Raw genomic sequence first — 22,719 nt, 5'->3', positions numbered from 1 at the left:
TTGGAGATTTTGCCAGAACTCTGACTTTTTTCCCAATAAAATATATCAGAACTATACTATATGTCAAAATAAACTCATAAGCTAGAGAGTGTGAGCTTTATTTTGAGCATTTGTTACTGAAATGATTTTCTAAGGTAGATTGTCCTGTAGGGCAGTCTTACCTTTAAGGACAGTGTAGCCAGCAGGGTTCCAGGTAGCTATCACTGTTTCCAATGAGAATTATGTAAAATAAAATACCTTTTAAAAGATTTGTAATTCTTAGGATACCATTCAGCCTTATAGGTAAGTTCTGTGAGATGCAACAGCATTTGGATTGATGGTTCCGTTATAATGTGTAAATTTAAGTTCAGAACATCAAATATTTGTGGTGAAGATATTTATTTGAAGAAACTTCTCTGTTTTATATGGACATACTCTTATTAACTTCCAGTTTTTACACATCCTATATATAAATAGTTCTGACAAAAAAGTTAATCATTAGTCAATCTTAGAAGGAAAGGGAAATTATTTGTGCCAACTGGAGGATTATAACCCTGGAGACAGTCTTTCAGAAAGCTTTCCTGAGAAGCTTGCCTGAGAAGTCAAGGCACAATAATACAAGTTTTTGAGACAAGGAGAGTTTTACGTCAAAGCAGCATGTTGACAGTTTACATCATCCAACAAGGTGAGAGTGACCCCTTAGAGGATTGAGAAAAGAGTTTTCTCTTAAGGAGTTACGTGCTAGCTCCAGGAGTAATTGCCTTTTCGGGGGGTGGGGGGCAAGTAGGCATTCCTGTGTCTTCTAAGGGGATCCAGTTAATGTCTTAGGCAGAAGGTAGTGGCTCAAATGGCAGAGAAGTTTTTATGTTAATTTTTTTTGTCCTGCTTTAAAAATAAATTTGTCTCAATAGCTTTGTCTTTTATTAATTTCCTGGCCAGCAACCTAATCATCCTGGATTGACGGTTCCACAGGTGACGACAGTTTCTCTATCTCTCTCTTGGTGAAGCCATATGCCATCACTAGTATTCTATCCTATGGTGGCATGTAATTTTTTAAACCAATACTCTGTTGATGGGCGTTTAAATTGTTAGTGGTTTTTTCACTTCTGTGACCATCCTTTTAAATTTGTGTTGATGTAGCTTTAAGATAAACTCCTAGTGGTGAAATTGCTCAACATATAATTTTTTCTATAATTAGTATTATGCTTAAAATTTGTTAATAGAAACAGTAATGTATTTTATGTGTAAAAATGTCTTTTCCAATTTTTCCCCCATGATAATTCTTAGAAGTTCAGTGGTTTCAGCATTTAGACAAATAAAAATAACTAGCTCAAGTACCTCATCTGGCAAAAGAACCCTTTGATAAAACCACATTTTTATATATTAATCTTTTGCTGACTCTTCTCTTCACACATTCGATATACCAGTAACCTCATAAGAGGTTTTTAAACAAAAGTAATCTTTTTTTCTTTTGTGAACTCTTTCATATTTAAAAATAAAGGGAAGTTTTCATTTGTGGAAGACAAAAATAGGTTTTATTAATTTGAAGTGACCTATAAAGAAATATAAAACAGCAATTTAAGATTTCCAGTAAACTAATTTATTTTTCTATGGGCTTTAGCTTTCCCCACCCATCCCTAGTCTAATGTTAAAGCAAAATGTTAAAAAGAGGTTAACTTGCATTATTTTACCTTGTTTTATAAGGTGAAGGTGAAGTCATTAGTCTAACCATGAACAAGCAATTTAGCCTTTGCTAAATTATTTTAAAAAAGACACCTGCATATAAAACTTAAAATTACCACTCAGAGATGACTACTTCTGAGCGAGAATTCTGCTTTGAATCTTTGTAATTGGCTCTGTTAATCTAGATTTTTCATCTAGCTTCATCTGATTTATTTTCCACTTTTACAACCCCATTTTAATTTATGACTCTAAGGATCCTTGAAGTACATAGGCTAAAAGACAGCACCTGAAGAAATATATTAATTAACCTACTACAAAAAATACACAGTGTAATCATATTTCAATGAGTTTAGGGTGAGTGGCGGTTTAATTCACATTTCCTGTTAAAGGAGTGATTCTCAACCCTGGCTTGTACATTGGAATTACCTGGGAGCTATTAAACAATTCTGAGGGCATACCTCATGCCCAGGGGAGTGTGGGACCCAAAGTTGTTTTAAAAAGTGCTCCATGTGAGCTCTACTATTGTGCAGCCGGGATCAAGAACCACCACTCATGTAGAGTTGCTCAAAGACAATTCTAGTAAGAAGTAATTTAGTGCTGCTCTAAAAAATTAAAATGCTTGATGAGCTCAATCAGAGTCTTCCAACGGGTGGTGTTATACCACTGGTAGTACCTAAGTTTATTTTACTAACTTTTTTTTTTTTAATTGGAGGCTAATTACTTTACAATATTGTGGTGGTTTTTGCCATACATTCACATGAATCAGCCACGGTGTGCATGTGTCCCCATCCTGAACCCCCCTCCCACCTCCCTCCCCATCCCATCCCTCAGGGTCATCCCAGTGCACCAGCCCTGAGCACCCTGTCTTAATAGTTACATATTTGTTTTGATGTGCATTAGAAAAGTGAATATCACATCAAACTCAATTTCATGGACACTGCTTTGGATTAAGCTATATATATATATTTTTTAATGTGGTGTGCTTAGTCACTGAGTCAAGTCCAACTCTCTGCAACCCCATGGACTGCAACCCGCCAGGCCCCTCTGTCCATGGGGATTCTCCAGGTAAGAATACTGGAGTGGGTTGCCATGCCCTCCTCCAGGGGATCTTCCCAACCCAGGGACTGAACCCAGGTCTCCCACATTGCAGGTGGATTCTTTACCATCTGAGCCACCAGGGAAGCCAGTTAATGGCACATGCCAATTGAAAGGAATTTGCCAAATACAGAAATACATTTAAGTGAATGATTGTGTAGTACATAGACATGGCAGAAATCATGAAAATGTTGAAGAACCATCATGGCAATTTTGATGAAGAGCACCTACTAAAGTGTAGGATTAGAATTGGAAGTATTGGTGTTTTTTCTCTTAGATATATTTATAGTAACAATTCTTCTGGCTTTTCAAATTTAGTGACAGACTTTGAGAATTAGAATTTCTGCAAATCTTTAAATCATTGCTTTCTAACATAAGGTTTCTTAACATTTCTTTCATGGAAATGTACCTCGTACCTGAAGGTATTTTCCTCTTCTATTTTTCTACAGTATAGGTGATCTTGTGGTGGTAAGACAAGGAAGGAGTGTGTGTGTGTGTGTGTGTGTGTGTGTGCGCGCGCGCGTGTGCCTGCATACATATGAGAGTTCACCTGAGTATGATGTAGAGATGTGTGGTTGGAGGGGCTGAGTAGATCACCTGCATACCTGGATAGTGAAGAGTATTACTTAAAGGATTTCTCCTCCCACAGGCATTCCTTTTCTCCCCCAACTCCCAGAAAGTCCGATAGTCTGCCATAACTCAGAACAGTTTAGGAAACACTATTTTAGATTCTCTCATTGGTAAAACAGGTTGCTCTGGGTGAGCCAATTAGAATGAGCTCTGTTGACAAAAAAAAAAAAAAAGTAATGGATCTAAGAAAGAAATGAAATATTTTATTCAAGCCAAATTGAGGATTATAACCTGGGAACACCTCTCAGAAAGCTCAGAGAATTGTTCTGCCCCTTTGAGGTTCAAGCACTGTCCATTAGATGACATATTACTGACATTTTTCACAATCCACATCTACCTGTGCAAAGCAAGATGAGTCATGGATCACCATGGCCCATTACAAGACCTCCTAAGGGGTCATTGTGACATCTGATGAGATTGAGAAGGAATGTTACCTCCTAAGGAGGTCTGGTTAATGCAGATGCGCAACACATACAAAAGGGGAGGAAGGAAGCCAAATGAGCAGAAGAAAAGTTTTATTTAACTCTTCCTCCTCTTGCCATAAAATGTGAATTGTATTTCATCAGCTCCACATAGAGATGTTTGGCTGTCCTGTAAAAAGGCCCTGTGTTCTTTTCCCCACGGGGGCCCAGTGTGCCGTGGCTGCCGCAGCACCCTCCTCAGTAGTATATGCAGCCCGTTGCTCTCCAGGTTGTCCTAAGGGACCTTGGAGACACCCCTTTCCAGTGGACACTCATGACTGGCTTGCTGTCCCTAGTCTTGGCTCCAGACAGGGATGTGTGGTGCCTTTGGAAAGCCTCAGGGCACAGGGGCTGCGGTCCATGTTGGCCAAGTCATAATGTCCATCTGCACCAAGCTACAGAACAAGGAACATGTGATTGAGGCCCTCTGCAGGGCCAAATTCAAGTTCTCTGGCCACCAGAAGATCTATCTCTCTGAGAAGTGGGGACTTACTAAGTTTAATGTAGATGAATTTGAAAACATGGTGGCAGGAGAGTGGTTTATTGCAGATGGCTGTGAGGCCAAGTGCATCCCTGATCGTCGCTCTCTGAATAAATGGCGGCCCAGCACTCATGAGAGCCCTGGTGCTGCCCCCTCCTCACTCACACCCACCAATAAATCCTGCTTCCTGTCAAAAAGAAAAAGACCTTTGTGGTTGAGAGACATTTGAATAGGCAAAGTTTACTGTGTTATCAATAGTGTGTATATACTTCAGTTGTAGAGGCAGCTGCTGTAAGCAAGAATTGCCACAGTCCACCTTGAAATTATATTGCTGGAAGTTAAAGACACTGATACAGTTGTAATGTAATGTTGTAAATGTCTGTCCTATATAATTTTATAGAATGGAAGCCTCTTGCCTTGAACTGGCCTTGGAAGGGGAGCGTCTGTGTAAATCTGGAGACTGCCGTGCTGGTGTGTCATTCTTTGAAGCTGCAGTTCAAGTTGGAACTGAAGACCTAAAAACTCTTAGCGCTATTTACAGCCAGCTGGGCAATGCTTATTTCTATTTGCATGATTATGCCAAAGCACTAGAATACCATCATCATGATTTAACTCTTGCAAGGTAATTAATTTAAGCTTTTTCATGCTTTCTCCCTAAATTGTCACTTTAAAAAACATTTTCATTCAATTAAAAAAATTAATAGTACATTTAATGAGTTTTAATTCATTAGCATTGCATTGTAAAACTAATCTTTAGGATGAACACAGTTTAATTAAGTAAATGAATAGTGGTGAAATGATGTTAGAGTTTAATTAAGTGAATGAAAATTATATTTAAATACAAAAATGTAAGTTTAAAATTTTTATTTAAAGTAGGTTTCAAGAATAATGAGTCTTTTTTACCTTAAGCATGTCAACTGTTCTCTAGGGAAAACTATATTCTGACTACTTTATATTTTAACACACCATTTTCTTTTTCCTTTTTTTAAACCCTAGGACGATTGGAGACCAGTTGGGGGAAGCTAAAGCTAGTGGTAATCTGGGAAATACTTTAAAAGTTCTTGGGAATTTTGATGAAGCTATAGTTTGTTGTCAGCGACACCTGGATATTTCCAGAGAGCTTAATGACAAGGTAATGAGGAAACATTAGACGGTAGACCAAATGTTTTCATTTGAAATTGCTTTGTGTTTTAATCCTATTTAATTATTCTATAGTTTATCTAAAAGCTAATACCAAAAAGAAAGTACAGAAAAATGAGAGAAGAGAAACAAAAAAATTTTTAATAGATGAGAAAAAGAGATAGTAAAAGGTCCTTCTTTCATACATGGTCATATGTTTTGTGGTTCTGTATGGATGGCTGATGTAAACATTTTTTTCTCTTGACCATAATATCAAGGAGGTTACAAATAAGTATATGTGATAAGCATTGCAATACTAGCCTCTGATTTCAAAATATAAACTGCTGATATTTTCATCTAGGTGGGAGAAGCAAGAGCACTTTACAATCTTGGAAATGTGTATCATGCCAAAGGGAAAAGTTTTGGCTGCCCTGGTCCTCAGGATGTAGGAGAATTTCCAGAAGAAGTAAGAAATGCTCTGCAGGCAGCCGTGGATTATTATGAGTGAGTAGCCCTGATACAGTCATGTGGTCCACCTCAGACAGCAGTAAAGTTTTAAAGTTTGGCAGACATTTTAAAATCATAGACTAGTAAGTAAAATAGACCATGAAATTGCTGCTAAAATGTTAGTGTTCTGTTAGTAGTAATCTCCTCCCTCCCCAGGAAAACTTTCATTTAAACTGCAGACCAGTGCCACCTAGTGGCACAAATAAGAAATATCAACAGTGAGTCTTAGGTTATTCAGAGTCTTTTATCAACAGACTTTAATAGAACTTCTTAGCTGTACAGGTTCTAAGATTACTCTGTCCTGGACTCTGAGAAGAAACCTACCTGAATGGTTGAGTAAAATGTTCCCAGTTATTTCCTGTAACCATCCTCCAGCACAGACATATCATTAAAACGTGGCGCATTATGGCTGTAAGCTTATTTTCATTTTTTTCCTATAAAGAATTCGATTTGTAGGGAAGCTCATCAGTGGGGCTCGGAGCTGAGTGCGCTTAGTCACTCTATCCCAGGTCCCTTGAGAAGGTCTGAGACTAGGGCCTAGAGCAGCCCTAACAGGGCCTTCCCTGAGCTTCCGGGAGGTGAGTTCCCAGAGAACCGGGCTCCGCGAGCGCAGACTGGGCAGGAGATGCCATGGACCCCGTCCTTGCGGAGGGGCCTGGTGGACGCCTCCTCAGCCGGAGCTTGGAACAGACTCAGGGCCAGCGAAGTGAGTTCAGTGGCTGAGGGGAGGAACCCAGCGTGGGGACCTCCTAACCCAATTCAGACTACTCCCGTCTGTTAAAAATAAATAAATAAATAAAAAGAATTTGATTTGTAAATAAAAATCAATAAATGGTTTTTTTCAACCTTGTTTGTTTATTTAAAAAAAAAAAAACCTCTTTGTTATCACTTAGGGAAAACCTATCACTAGTGACTGCTTTGGGTGACCGAGCAGCCCAAGGACGGGCCTTTGGAAATCTTGGAAACACGCATTACCTCCTTGGCAACTTCAGGGATGCAGTTATAGCTCATGAGCAGGTACAGTAAGGCTTTGGAGCCAGATCATTTTCTTCATCAGTGTTTTGAACAGCTTTCAGATTTTTTTTTAGTTTTATCTAATTAAAACTTTCTGTTTCAGCGTCTCCTTATTGCAAAAGAATTTGGAGATAAAGCAGCTGAAAGAAGAGCATACAGCAACCTTGGAAATGCATATATATTTCTTGGTGAATTTGAAACTGCCTCTGAATACTACAAGTTAGTCTAATATTTCTGTAGATAAATGTAAAATGGTTAGTTATACAGTCCAGTAAATCATAGGCTTTGGGTTTATAGCTTTTTTGGTGCATTTAAGCAGCAGGACTTTTGGCTGTCTTAAGTCTAAGGCTTCTCATCTGTAATCAGAGATGTCAGTACTTTGCTTTGGGGATTATTATGAGGACTGAATGAAAGAATATATTAAGCACTTATTTAGCACAGTACTTGGCACACAGTGCTCGATATGTGTTATTGTTAACAGCTAGTAGCAGCAGCATAGCCCCTTTATATTTTTATTAATTTTTATCTTTAAAACTGCTTTCAATGACATTCTACACATTTAAAGTCTTTTACACTGGTTCAGCATGTATGGTGTATATATTTACATGCTCGCCCACCACCAACTATGGGTTTGCAGAGAGGCTACATGAAAGCCTGGTAATAAACAGATGCCCTAGTTTCCTCCAGCAATTGCTGAATTTCCCCCAGCTCATCCTACCATCTTATCGAGTAGTTCTCCTACCCTCTCTGCCTATCTTTGGTTCTCTCTATAAGCTGAGGCCCTGTTCACTTGAGTAGCACTCCCAGCATCTTCTGAGACAGAGTCTTTTTAAGCTATTGGTAGGCTTGAAACATACCTGATAGCAAAGTTTAGACTGCTTCATTTTGCCTGATCTTTGCTTTCGAGATTGTTTGGAGTTTTCTCTAATTAGTGGGAATTGAAGGTCCATACAGGCCTTAGGCAGAAGCCATTATGACGGAACCACAGACACAGTGACTGATTTATATTTTGTTGAAGAATCTAGTGAGAGAGAGATCTGGAAAGTTTATCATCTTAAAAAAAGGTAAAATTGCTTTAGGTCCATGTTAAAAACTAGAATGCCATCCCATTTAAACTTCAACTAATAGTTGGTATTTGTTGGTTGACTAGTTAGATATGAAATAACCTTCTAAATAAAATACATCACTATACAAGGAGTATATATTTTGACTTTAAATATAAATGTTTCTTATATTTTAAATCCAAAAGCCAATAGAAAAGTCTTAACAAACGATGTATTTGTGTTAAATACTGGAAAGTTCCATAATGAAGTAGAGATGGCGGCTGTTTGACTAAAGAATCATGAGTATAAAGTAATGAGACTTGCTCCTGCCCCACACACCCACAGGCAAGGAGAACTCAGAACTTTATACATATTACAAAAATACTGGCTAAAAATATTTTTGGAACTCTTCTTTGGAATTGTTTTCAGAGCCACACTGGAAAAACTATCATAATATTACAGGTCTATAATAGAAAGGATAGAAACAGTAGTTGGTAAACTTACTTTAGTAACAGAGTTTGGTTACAGAAAGACTTCCAACCATTTTCAAATTAACTGTATTCTCAAAGGATAACAGTATGCCAGAAAGGACTATGCCACAGGGTCAGAGGACAATTCCAAAAGTCTTCCAAAAATGTTGGCGAGGACAGGCAATGTTAGAGTAAGTGTGTAGCCTCGCTGGGTGACAAATTTGAAAGTATCATTATCAAATATATAATTTCAGATTTGTTTGCTTAATAAAACTATCAATTATCATATACTTATTTTTCATATAGTTATAATGATATGCAGCATTTATACTGTTTGGCAGAAATTATAGGAAAGAGTCATTTATATTACTGGATCCAAAAGCATCTGTAGATTGAAGCACTGATGATAATAATAACAAAACACTAACATTTATTAGCTTCTACTGGGAGCAAGATGCTATGCTAAGCACATTATATATACTAATTCATTTAATCCTAACAAAACCTATTTTTTACATATGAGGAAACTAGTGCATAGGGAGGCTGAGTGACTTGTCCCAGTTACAGATAAACTAACTCACAAAGCTGGGATCTGAACCCCTCAGCCTGGTTCTAGGGCCCATGCTCTTAACGACTGCGGTGGCTTCTCATTGGCGATTCCACAAGGTAGAGTTTATAATATTTAAATGTGGCATTTAATATTTTTCATGAACTGGTGACTTATGGCCTATACAAAGCAATTTACATTAAGTATTTTCAGTTTTGACAAAATGGAAAGTATGACAAAAAGCAACAGTATGATGTATGTAGACAAACTGACTTAATGTTATTCCACTGCTACAGGGAAGTTCAGTTCAGTCGCTCAGTTGTGTCCAACTCTCTGTGACCCCATGGACTGCAGCATGCCAGGCCTCCTTGTCCATCACCAACGCCTGGAGTTTACTCAAACTCTTGTCCATTAAGTCAGTGATGCCATCCAACTATCTCATCCTCTGTTGTCCCCTTCTACTCGGGCCTTCAGTCTTTCCCAGCATCAGGGTCTTCTCAGTTGAGTCAGCTCTTCACATCAGGTGGCCAAAGTATTGGAGTTTCAGCTTCAACACCAGTCCTTCCAATGAATATTCAGAACTGATTTCTTTTAGGATGAACTGGTTGGATTTCCTTGCAGTCCAAGGGACTCTGAAGAGTCTTCTTCAAAAGCATCAATTCTTTGGCAACAGGGAAAGGTTTTTGTAAATGTTAAAAATACTGTTAATCTTTAGAGGCACTTGATCTCATGCATCAATTCTTTTATCTGGGGAATTAATAGGACTCTTATATTTATTCTAAAAGTCTGGATTTGTTTTTTGTGTTTCAAGGATGTCTTTTCATTTTACCTAGAAGTAGTGGAAAAAGTATGGGATATTAGGCCCTAAAGTAGATTTACTTTAAAGGCAGGAGGAAAGTGAGTTTTATGTTTACTATAGCCAGTAATAAAAATGATCTTTATGTAAGAATTAATTTGTTTTTTCAGAAAGACTTTACTATTGGCTCGCCAGCTTAAAGACAGAGCTATCGAAGCACAGTCTTGCTACAGTCTTGGAAACACACACACTTTACTTCAAGACTATGAAAGGGCCATTGATTATCATCTGAAGCACTTAACAATTGCTCAAGAGCTTAATGATAGGTAAGTTCTACACCTGTTTATTGTTGTTATGATAAAATATATTGTTGAATCCCTAGAATTTTTCCTTTAAATTTCTTTTTTGGTTTGCTTTGTTTTCTTTTTAATTCCTTTATAAGGTATCTTCTCTGTTTCAGTAGCATTCTCTGTATGCTAGCATATGTTTTGAAGGGTTAGCACATATTAGAGGATTTGACTGGTTCCATATAGTCTTGAACCAAGATCAGTAAACAGGTCACAAACTCACATGCCTGCAAAGGTCCTCCTGACTAGACCAGTGTGGAAATTGTGGTGAAATTAGATATTACTCCTCATGTTAAGGGGACAGCTGCTATTTCACTCCAGCTAAGTGTCGCAGGCCAGGAATGAGGATCCAAAGCCACCTCTTTTTTCAAAAGAAGGGAGGAATTCTGAGTTTTATATAAAATATTCTGATTTTTAAATGTTGATGGCTAATTTTTTTTTAACTATATTAAAAAACAGAATATTTGTGCAGGACTTTACTTTCTGACATTTGCTTTAAATAGGATAGATTTTTATTTCAGTGTGAAGAATTCTATATACTTATTCAAAAAGAAGTATGCTAATTCAAGAGGTAGTGAGTTCTGTCTTCCTCGTAGTGAGTGATTACCCAGTAAGGCTGTCATAGAAAGAAAATGGGGTAGTTGAATTACAAGACCTATCCCTGAGACTTTATTTATAGTACACTACATGTTTAAAAAGGATCTTTTCCATTTTAAAACTTGACTCTGAGTTCAGTATTATCTGGATATTCTAACACAGTTATCCCTTGATATCTATGGTGGTTAAGATTCCAGGGCCCCTGTTGATACCAAAAGTCATGGAGACTCAAGTCTTGTGTGTAAAATGGTGTAGTACAACCGGCCCTCCATATCCAGGAGTTTCTCAAATCACGGTTGAATCCCCAGATGCAGAACCTGAAGCAGGCTAACTATATATCTCTAGTATGATGATAGTTTGTTCTTTCTAAGAAAGATGAAATAAATTCAAAGCATTGTTTTATACCTTTAATTACTACATGATAAATTTTATTCTTCACACCAACTTACTTTCAGATAACTTTGAATTATTTTGTAGAATTGGTGAAGGAAGAGCATGTTGGAGCTTAGGAAATGCATACACAGCTCTAGGAAATCATGACCAAGCGATGCATTTTGCTGAAAAACACTTGGAAATTTCAAGAGAGGTATGAAACTAAAAAATGGTTATTTGTGCTATTGTGATTCACAGATCTGCAGCCCTATTATTTCTCCGAGTAATAAATTTGATTATATATTGTTCTCTAGGCATAAGAACTGAAAGCATTTTAAGATACAGATCAGAGGTATGTCTGCACTTGCCTTGATGTAGGATAGAGGAATGAGAGCATCACTGACTATCTCCACTGTCCCCCATCTCCATGTGGAAGAGTAGCATGGTATGAAAGGTAGAAGATGACTTTTAGAATCAGGGACTGGTTCCTGTTACAATTCTGCCGCTTGCCAGCTGTTTGAGCTTGGAAACCTTTTCTGAGCATCATTTCTTTCATCTGTAAAATGGGAATAATAACTGCTTTGCAAATTGTTATAAGGATTAGAGATAAAGTATATAAAAGTGCCTAGTATAATGTCTAGTTTAATACTGTTACTACAGTATGGAAATACAATATTATAAGAAAATTTTATTCATGTGATGCCAAGTTAACATGTCACAGAATAACCTACATTATTATTTAATTGATCACAAAGATTAAGATCTGTCTAATATTTAGAGAAGAGTTGATAGAATATATCCATCAGTCTTACTGCCATAGTTTAGAAACTTTCCTTTTCTTTCTTCTTTAAAATAGTATTAATGGAAAAAACCATTTCATTCATAGTATTATGATTCTAAAATAACTATTTTCATTTCTCCATATTTTCTTCCAGTTTTAGGTTCACAATATTTTCAACTAATCTTCACCATTCTTTACTTTAAATACTACTCTAAATATATAAATAAATGCTTGTGGTTGTAGGTTGGAGATAGAAGTGGTGAGCTTACAGCACGACTGAATCTCTCAGACCTTCAAATGGTTCTTGGTCTGAGCTACAGCACAAACAATTCAATGGTATCGGAAAATATTGAAATTGATAACAGTTTGCATGGTAAGTATTAGGTCTTCAAAACCCAATTTCTTTATCCTCAAGATTTATATTAAATTACTTATCTCAAGTTTACCATATCCAGAAAGATATATAACATAGGAACTTTTTATACCTTTTTGCTTTACCACTGCCCCCATTAATTTATCAATAGACCCTATTTTATAGCTTTTATCATGAATATGGTGAAGGAATAGTTTTTTTATAAAAATACATTTAAATTCTGTATCTGTAAGCTGGTTCAAAAATTTATAAACATGAAGAAACAAAAAAAAATTTTAATATCTATTAAAAATCTATTAAATAGATTAAAAATCTATTTAAATAGATTTTTAAAAAATATATCTATTTAAAATCTATTAAATATCTATAAAATTTTAATATCTAAAAATTTCAAATGTCTTTCATATTTAACTTGCTCAGGTTTTTTTTCCTCATTTCGTTTTTAAGGGAAAATCTCCTAGGAATTTTTTTTAGTTCAGAAAACCTAGAAATATTCTTTAGATGCTGATTCGGTTTTGATGTTGTCACAGGAAAAAATATGCTATAATGTCTGTGTTTCTAAGTGGAAAAAAAACCCTTTTGATTAAAAAAATAAAATTAAAAAGATTATAATCACAGTTTTGAATACCATTTATATGTAATTTTATGTGAGTTCCATTAAACATTCAGCTTAGGCTTAAAAAATTCTCAGTCTGAAAAAAATTACTGACACAGACATGTTTTGAACTTGAAAGTCAGTGAAAAATCGAGCTTTTATCTTTGCAATATCCTCCTTTACCCATACAAAGAAAAGCAAGAAGGAAAAGAAAAAATTAGTGGCTAGTTACTTGCTTAAGACTTTGAAAGAACATTTAGTTGAAAAATGATACTGAAGTATGAACAGTGTGGTAAACTCGACTGTGTACTTTGTAATTGAATAATGGACTAAAAGGTTTTCCTGTGTTAAATTTTCAAGTAAGTTAAGCTGTAATAGCTCTCATATTTTAACAAATGATCACATGTCCTCATGGATCCCTTCAGCTATAGATCTATTCCTTTGTTCCCCTCTATAACAAAACTTGAAAATAATATCACTGTTCCTTGTCGTATTCTCCTCCCGTTCTGTCTTCAACCCACTGGACTCTAACTCAGAGTCATTGGACTCTGACTTTGGCCCCATCATGACACTAAGACCTTTTCAAGGTACCAGAGGCCTCCATTTTACCAAATACAATGGTCAGTTTTAGATGTCAGCTTATTTGACTTCTCAGCAGTATTTCCTACAGCTGATGATTGCCTCTTCAAATACTTCATTCATTTGGCCTCCGGGATTAACTTCTTTCTGGTTTGCCTCACCTCACTTGACCACCCATCTTCATAACTCTACTCTCTTTCTCATGTTTCCATCCTTGACATCTGTAGTGCCTGGGGTTTGGTTGCTGACCTTTTCTCTTCCCTCTCTCCTTTTCTGTTTTCTGCCTATCCATATCCTTCCTTCCTTCCTAATGTTATCCTTTTCCCTCTTATCCTACACTCTAGATCCATGCTAATAGAATTTTCTGTGAAGATTAAAATGTTCTTTATCTGTGCTGTCCACTAGAATAGCCTCTAGCCATATGTGGCTGTTGAGCACTTGAAATGAAATGTGGCTAGTGCAAAAAGAAGTGAAGTTTTAAATACTATTTAAAGTTTTAAAAGCCACATATGGCCAGTGGCTGAAGGCTTCCCTGGTGGCTCAGATGGTAAAGAATTCACCTCCAATGCTGGAGATCCAGGTTCCATCCCCTGGAGAAGGAAGTGGTAACCCACTCCAGTATTCTTACTTGGGAAATCCCATGGACACAGGAGCCTATTGGGCTAAAATCCATGGAGTCCCAAGGGTCAGACATGACTTAGCGATTAAACCACCTAAATGTCTGTTTAGGTTTTTTGCCCACTTTTTGACTGGGTTGTTTGTTTTTCTGGTATTGAGTTGCGTGAGCTGCTTGTATATTTGGAAATTAATCCTTTGTCAATTGTTTCATCTGCTATTATTTTCTCCCATTCTGAGGGCTGCCTTTTCACCTTATCTGTAGTTTCCTTTGCTGTGCAAAAGCTGTTAAGTTTAATTAGGTCCCACTTGTTTATTTTTGCTTTTATTTCCATTATTCTAGGAGGTGAGTCAGAGAATCTTGCTGTGATTTATGTCCTACAGTATTCTGCCTATGTTTTCCTCTAAGGGTTTTATAGTTTCTGGTCTTACATTTAGGTCTTTAAACCACTTTGAGTTTTTCTTTGTGCATGGTGTTAGAAGTGTCTCATTTCATTCTTTTACATGTAGCTGTCCAGTGTTCCCAGCACCACTTATTGAAAAGACTATCTTTTCCTCATTGTATATTCTTGCTTCCTTTGTCAAAGACAAGGTGTGTGGGTGTGTCTCAGGCTTTCTATCTTGTTCCACATCTATATTTCTGTCTTTTACCAGTACCATACTCTCTTGATGACTGTAGCTTTGTGGTATAGTCTGAAGTCAGGAAGGTTGATTACTCCAGCTCCATTCTTCTTCCTCAAGACTGCTTTGGCTATCCAGGGTCTTTTGTGTTTCTATACAAATTGTAAAATTTTTTGTTCTAGTTCTGTGAAAAATGCCATTGGTAATTTGATAGGGATTGCACTAAATCTATAGATTGCATTTGGTAGTATAGTCATTTTCACAATATTGATAATTCACATTCTTTGAAAGCATTCATGAAACACTTCCAAAAATTTAACCACCATGCTGAACCAACAAATTTGAAAGAAACACATAGATTTCATGCCCTGAGCATGGTGCAGTTAAGTTAGAAATTAACAAGAAGATAATATATAACACATATTCATTTGAAAACTTAAAAACACACTTAAACCTTATGGGTTTAAGAAGAAATCTTAACATAAAATTAGAAAATAATTTAGAGTCCTAAATTTTAATTTATAGGATACATAACTTACATTGGAGCAAAACTTACATTGTATCATGTTTAAAAAGGAAAAAGATTTCAGTGAGCTGAATATTCAGCTTTTAAGTAAAAAATTAAAAAACCCTCAAAAGAAATAGAAGGCAAGAAATAATAGAAATTAATGATATTAAAACAAAGATTCAATAGAGAGTTTTTGGGGTTTTTTGCTGTGCTAAGTCTTCACTGCTGAGCGGGCTAGTCTCCAGTTGTGGCAAGTGGGGCTCCTTTCTAGTTGTGGTGTGCGGGCTTCTCACTGTGGTGGCTTATCTAGTTGTAGCGTGTTCATTCTCGGGCACTCGGGCTTCAGTAGCTGCGGCAAGTGGGTCAGCAGCTGCACGTCCCAGGCGCTGGAGCACAGGCCCAACAGTGGCACAAGTGCCGTACGCGGGATCTTCCTGGACCAGGGATGGAACCCGCGTCTCCTGCTTTGGCAGGTGGATTCTTTACCACTGAGCCACCAGGGAAGCCCAGGAGAATTTTTAAACACCCAAAAATTTAGTTAAAGACTAACAACTCTACAGCAAGATTATCTGAGGGGAAAAAAAAGAGAAAGAAGGGACATAATGTAGATGCAGCAGACATTATAAAGAGATTATCCTGAATAATTTTATTTGAAAACCTAGAAGAAGTGGACAATTTCTAAAAAAAAAGAAAGAAAAAGCTTACCAAAATTGAATCTAGAAAAATCTAATGGTAGAATGTAATGTGAATGGATGACATCACTAATGCCTAAAACCATAGAGAAATTTGGTCCATTTTGGTTATTTAAAATTTGGTCATTTAAATTTTGGTTATTTAAAGTCCTTCCACTGAGAAAATACTTGGCCAAGGGGATTTTACAGTGTGATCTCCCAAACATTTAAGAAAATTGTTTCCAACCTTCTGTAAAATTATATAGGTAATTGGAAAAGTAGAACACTTTATTAGTCTTTCGGAAAAGAGTGTAACCTTGATATCCAAACTAGACAAGAACAATAAATATAAGAAAGGAAAATTACAGGCAAATCTTTACTCATGAACATAGATGGAAAAATTCTAAACAAAATATTAGCAAACCAAGCCCACAATGTATTTAAACAGGAATTCAAGTGGACTGAATATCAGGAAATCAATTAATATTATATAGTAGTAAACACAATAAAGAAGAAAATAGCTCAAATATCCAAATATGTCAGTAATTCTATTAAATGTAAATGTTCCATTTAAAGGACAGGGGTATCCAATTGGTAAAAGAGCAAAATCCAACTAAATATGTAAGTCTGACAGTAAAAGGACTGGGAAAAAAAAAGGTACCATGGAAAAACTAATGAAGAGGAAGCTGGTACATCTGTATTAATAACAGATAAAATGTACTTTTAAGGCAAAACATCTTGTTAGAAATGAAGACAGTCACTTCACAATGGTTAACAATTCAATTCACCAAGGAGAAAAAAGCCTTATATGTGTATGTATGATACCTGGTAAGCCTAGTAACAAAACTTCAATGTACAAAAGCAAAACAAACTAAACTGAAAGGAGAAATGAGAAAATCCAGCATAAATGGAAACTTAAACACATTTCTGTCAGGAATTGCTCCTGTCAAAAAACTAAATACTATAAAAGATGTTGGTTCTTCCCAAATTGATATATATTCATTGTGCTGCCAAGAAAATCATGACAGTTTTTTCATGGAACTCGATGAGGTTGTTCATGAATTTACATGAAAGAAAAATGGGCTAAGAACTCAAAGCCAAAACATTCCTGATGAAAAATAAGAAATGAGAAGTGCTTTCTGTACAGATATAAAGATTATAAAGCTAATTAAGACAGTGTTATTATCAGAGAGACAAATAGCTCAAATAGGATATACAGCCTCTATATTTTTAATCCTTGCATATATGGAAATTAGTATCACATAAAAATTCTTGATGGACCAAAGATTTAAATATGAAAGACAGATTTAAAGCAGTAATTATGATCAGCCATCTAACACTTGCTAAATGCTTACTGCGTACCAGGCATTGACTGACCCCTTTACAAGTGATGATGCATTTATCATCACACAGTGATATATAAGGTAGGTATCATTGTTCTTTACACATGGGAAAAACAGAATGACACAGAGGTAATTGCTCAAGGTCATATCACAATGAGTGAGTGGTCTGTTCAATCGGTATGCTATCTCTGAAAGTAAAGAAGAATATCTTCATGATAGCAGAGTGGGGAAGGATTTCTCAAAACACAAAAACAAAACCATTAAGAAGACTGACATTGAAATTAAGAACTTCCTTTCATTAAAAGAAACCATAAAGGGACTTCCCTGGTGGTCTAGTGGCCGACCCTGTGTGCTCCTAATGGAAGGGGCCTGGGTTCATTCCCTGGTCAGGGAACTAGACCCACATGTCACAACTAAAGATCCTGTGTGTTGCAACTAGGACCCAGTGCAGCCAAATACATAAATAAATATATATATTAAAAAAAAAAAAAAAAGAAACCATAAAGAGAAACCACAAACTGAGAGGACATTTGCAACACAAATGATTAAAAGGGATTTGTATCCTCAATGTATAAGAACTCCTATGAATTAAGACACATAACCTAACTAAAAGATAGGCAAAAGTGATGAACAGAAGAAATACAAATAGCCCATAAATATATGAGGTGGGCTTCCCTGATAGCTCAGCTGGGAAAGAATCTGCCTGCAATGAAGGAGACCCTGGTTCGACTGGGTCAGGAAGATCCCCTGGAGAAGGGCTAGGCTACCCGCTCCAGTATTCTTGGGCTTCCCTTGTGGCTCAACTGGTAAGGAATCCGCCTACAATGTGGGAGACCTGGATTCAATCCCTGGGTTGGGAGGATCCCCAGGAGAAGGGAAAGGCTACCACTCCAGTATTCTGGCCTGGAGAATTGCATGGACTGTATAGTCCATGGGTTTGCAAAAAGTTGGACATGACTGAGCAATTTTCACTTTTTAACCCATTTAATCAGGGAAAGCTTCCCTGGTGGCTCAGCTGATAAAGAATCCACCTGCAATGTGGGAGACCTGGGTTTGATCCAGTTGGGGAAGATCCCCTGGAGAAGGGAAGGGCTACCCAATCCAGTATTCTGGCCTGGAGAATTGTATGGACTATCCATGAGGTCACAGAATTGGACACAACTGAGCGACTTTAACTTAATCAGGGAAAACCATAGTGAGGTAGTATTGGTGGATGAAAATTAAAAGGTCTGATACCAGTTTGAAACAAATATAGGTAATAGAAGTCCTTACACAGTGTTGATAGGAGTAGAAGTTGTACTCAAAAGAGCAGCCAGGCAACATTTTGGTAGAGTTGGAGATGTACCAGCCGTATCATCCTGCAGCTCCACTCCCAGTTACACATGTCTGACATCCAAACTAGAACAAAGCCTTGCTCATGTACATGAAGTATTTCCAAGAATTTCTATAGTAATATTGCTTACAACAAATAATTGGAAGCAACCTAAATATCTGTCACCAATAGAAACGGTATATGCTTTTTTAGTCCTATAAATTGCATGAAAACTAAACTACTTGTACCAACTTGGATGAGTCTCACAAACATGAGATTGCTCAAAGGAAGCAAGTTAGAGAATACATAGTATGAGACCTTCTATATAAGGTTATATATAACAAGCTCCATTGCTTAGAGATGTATCATGTGTAATAAAAACATAAAAAATTATGGAGGAAGAGGGATGTTATGGGGGAGTTACAAAAGGGCGAGTTAATGTGTTGGTCATGGTTTTTTTCTTAAACTGGGTATTATCATGTATTTCTTGGCTATAAAAACTTTCCATATTTAGTGATACCTTTTTGAAAAGGATATTTGAAGATCTTTTTATTTAACTTTTTCCTGACTGGCAGTAAACCTGTTGTCAATGGAGATCTTAAAATGGAAACAGATAACTGAGAAAAGGGTATTGGGGATGTTATTTTGATTCTTACCTCAAAATTGAAACTTCCCCGATGGCTTAGACAGTAAAGCATCTGCCTACAATGCGGGAGACCAGGGTTCAATCCCTGGGTTGGGAAGATCTCCTGGAGAAGGAAATGGCAACCCACTCCAGTATCCTTGCCTGGAAAATCCCATGGACGGTAGAACCTGGTAGGCTACAGTCCATGGGGTTGCAAAGAGTTGGACACGACTTAGCGACTTCACTATGCTTTCCTTATGTTTTTACTTTTAAAACTACTCTGCCGTTTGGGTGGGTTTTAGGAGACTGTGTATCATATAAGACCAGTTATTAAGAAATGCCTTTTCTAAATTAAGGGGTAATGTTAGTAACCAAAGTTCGTTTGCAACCAAAATCTTAACTTCCTTATATCAAAATGTTCTATTCATTTAGTTGGTGTGGAAAATTATTATTCTTGAAAGAATATATGTTTATACATGTTTCCTCCTTCCATATGGGTTTGTGTAGCAGACTTTAAATTTAAATAACATAGTGATGCTGAATTTGCAGTCTTCAGGGCTCTCTAGTTTATTTGAATTAACTTTTTTTTCTAAAGGTGCACGCCCCAAGTTTGGACGCCGACACAGTATGGAAAACATGGAGCTTATGAAGTTAACACCAGAAAAGGTTGGCAGTTTTTCTGTTTTAAATTTCTTGAACTGTTAAAATATTTTAGCAACTTTTAATTTAAATTAAATAATTTAAGCCCTGTCATATGGGTATCACTTGAACATTTTCCTCTGAAAAGAATCAAGTACAGTGCAAAAACAATGTGTACAGTATGGTGCCATCTGTTCACGAGAACTTTTATGCATATATATCGTTTGTAATTGCATGTTTCTAGAAGGGTTTGTAAGATACTTGATAACAGTGATTACCTCTGGGAAAATTGCTATCTGGGTTATAAGAAATGCTTTATATACTGTTTTGAAGTGTTTGAATATTTTACCATGTACATGCATTTTGTTTTTCCTTAATTAAAAGATCAGGAAAATAAAAAAAAAGATTAAGAAGCTTTTTCAACTAAATAGCAGCAACATTATTGGCAAGATTAATGATACTTATGATCAAGCTAGTTTTTCTGGCTGCACTTTTGAAAAGCTTTTTTAAACAAAGCAGTAACTCTTTATTCAAGATGCATCTTCTCTAGGATTTTTTTTTTTTTTTTTTAAAGTAACAGAGAAGGGACTTTATAATTGGGAAAAAGGTTACTGAAGAATAAACCTAGGCTGCTTTCTTCCACCTCCATTTATCTTAATTTTACATTGCTATGGTTTGCTCTTATTTGTTTATGGTGTATTGATATTTCTTAAAACATTTTTTATAAAATATATCTATTATAACAACTTGGGAAACTTCCAACGAGGAAATTAAAATTATCAATAATCACATCTTCCAAAAGTAAGGAAAATTAATATTTTTATATTTGCTCATCTTGCATTTTATATGAATATTAACAGATACTATTTTATAATACATAGTACTATATCAACATCTTTGTGTCATTATTATTCTGCTCTATTATTATAATAGGCATATGATTTTTGAATATTGACATTTCTTTGTGTAAGTAGTCATCATGAGAACAACATCTGATTTGAACTAATTTCCAATATATTTTTTTAATTACAGACGTTTTTTTTTTTAACTTCTGGTTAACTTTTGAAGGGCTTCGTGATTTGCTCTAAATATTTACCTCTCATATTGTTATGGTGGTTCTCAAATCTTTATAGAGTATTTTTTAAAAAAGTAGAAAACAAAAAACTTTTAAGTCAGTTTAGATCTTCCTTCTTCTAATAGGTAGGAACCTAGTAATAAGCAGCAAAATTAATTTGGTGTGTCTGTAAGTGGTACTAACAGTAATTCCATGAGAAGCTGATCAGATTCAACCCTGTAATTTTCCAATAGACAAATTACGATAAAGCTTTATCTCTAAGTTGTGATTTTTTTTAACCTCATAATAAAGTCAAAGAATTCAGTAGTTTTATCAACAAAAAATTACTACTGCTTCATAAGTTTTAGATGTCAATTTTTAAGGTTAAAAATTCTAGATATATTCAAACTTTCCAGTTGTAATTAATTTTCAGGTAACTCACATTGAGAATAAAACTTCAGCTTCTCTGACCATCTAAATTTTATGACTTTTGGCAAACTTTTTCTTATTCTTAAGATTTCTAAAAACCTCCACTTTAATATTTTGATAATAAGAAATTCATAGCATACATTTGGTCCAAGCTTTTGAAAACAGTGAGATATGTTGTCAAAAAGGAATTTATTAACTCATCCCACTCCCAGTTACTGATTTTTTTTGATGTCCTGTTTTCCATTTATAATTCTGTAGGTACAAAACTGGAACAGTGAAATTCTTGCTAAACAAAAACCTCTTATTGCCAAACCTTCTGCAAAGCTCCTCTTTGTCAACAGACTGAAGGGGAAAAAATACAAAACTAATTCTTCCACTAAAGTTCTCCAAGACGCTAGTAATTCCATTGATCACCGAATTCCGAATTCTCAAAGGGTATGTTTAAAATAAGTTTTAGAGTATTGTGTTTTGAGTTTCTTATATTCATACTGGATTTTTATAATTTATTATTAGATAGTCAATATAAAATATTCAAAGTAGTCTTCTGTATTTTCCTATTTTTTCTGTATATTCTTTTTTTTTGTATATTCTCTTGTTTATTGCACATGAGTATCTAACTCCAAAGCCAGTGATCTAAAATCATTAGATTATATTTCTGTATTTTTCAAAGCTAGAAACTAAAATGTCCTCCATTCAGTTCAGAAGTCAGAACAAATTAAATTCAGATGTTCAAGAATTTTTAAATACTAATTTAAAGTGAGAACTGTCTGCATGCATCAACTTTTATTTATTTCTATTACTAAAATTCTAATAGAGTTAAAAACAATTTTGCTTAAAAGTGAGCATAGGAATCATATTATTAAATATAACAAAATATTTAAAAATTGAAAAATACCATGGGATTACTGGTAAGTATCAGGGGTATCTTTAAGCTACCCTACACTCTTGATAAAAAAAGATCAGATAAATTAGAAAGAAGCTACTTCAAATTACCAAGCCCATTTTTCAAGCAGTGAGAACCTTTGAAAAAACTGTGGTAGTCTTTTATTTAACAGATTTCTATTGATCTTATTGTCAGCATTTTATTTATACCTGCACCCTGTCGTGTTGTTTGCCTGGATTCTATCTGTTTTTTACATGTTTCTTACGTATGTATGACTAACAAAAGGAAACATTATAGGGTATATAAAAATGGGCCAGGAATATTTTTGTAGGTCCAGAGCAGAACTGGAAGGCAGTCTGTTTGCTCAAGATTTGAGGTCTAACCAAGCACATCAGTCTAACTGAAGCTGTCTGTACTTTTGGAGCCTTGTTGTCTTTCAGTGTGCAGAATTATGAATTAAGAGGCTTCATGCTCCTTTTGTTGGTGATTATTGCATTTGACTGTAGCTTATACACATACTTATCATTCCCAAACCTGAAGCCCTCTTGTT

The 22,719-nt window shown here is 35.8% G+C and overlaps 1 protein-coding gene and 1 non-coding gene across 3 annotated transcripts in view; both read left to right on the top strand.

The window, feature by feature from the left end:
- Window positions 1-22,719, top strand: part of GPSM2 (G protein signaling modulator 2) — a 50,559-nt gene that overhangs the window by 20,095 nt on the left and 7,745 nt on the right. For both annotated transcript variants that reach the window (XM_065907619.1, XM_065907611.1), the window contains 10 exons: window positions 4,730-4,951; window positions 5,326-5,461; window positions 5,810-5,952; window positions 6,849-6,972; window positions 7,073-7,188; window positions 9,996-10,151; window positions 11,247-11,355; window positions 12,166-12,295; window positions 19,760-19,830; window positions 21,545-21,721. In XM_065907619.1, the coding sequence (XP_065763691.1) occupies window positions 4,731-4,951; window positions 5,326-5,461; window positions 5,810-5,952; window positions 6,849-6,972; window positions 7,073-7,188; window positions 9,996-10,151; window positions 11,247-11,355; window positions 12,166-12,295; window positions 19,760-19,830; window positions 21,545-21,721 (1,383 nt within the window). In that variant the 5' untranslated portion in view covers window position 4,730. The remainder of the gene's footprint in view (window positions 1-4,729; window positions 4,952-5,325; window positions 5,462-5,809; window positions 5,953-6,848; window positions 6,973-7,072; window positions 7,189-9,995; window positions 10,152-11,246; window positions 11,356-12,165; window positions 12,296-19,759; window positions 19,831-21,544; window positions 21,722-22,719) is intronic.
- LOC136156406 (small nucleolar RNA SNORA70) lies at window positions 3,971-4,105 on the top strand. The gene has a single exon (XR_010660965.1). It is a non-coding gene; the product is annotated as a small nucleolar RNA SNORA70 (small nucleolar RNA).

This window comes from Muntiacus reevesi, chromosome 1 (assembly GCF_963930625.1).
Source record: "Muntiacus reevesi chromosome 1, mMunRee1.1, whole genome shotgun sequence".
Classification (NCBI taxonomy): Eukaryota; Metazoa; Chordata; class Mammalia; order Artiodactyla; family Cervidae; genus Muntiacus; species Muntiacus reevesi.
Note: the sequence above shows the minus strand (reverse complement) of the source record. Positions and strands in the feature narration are given on the sequence as shown.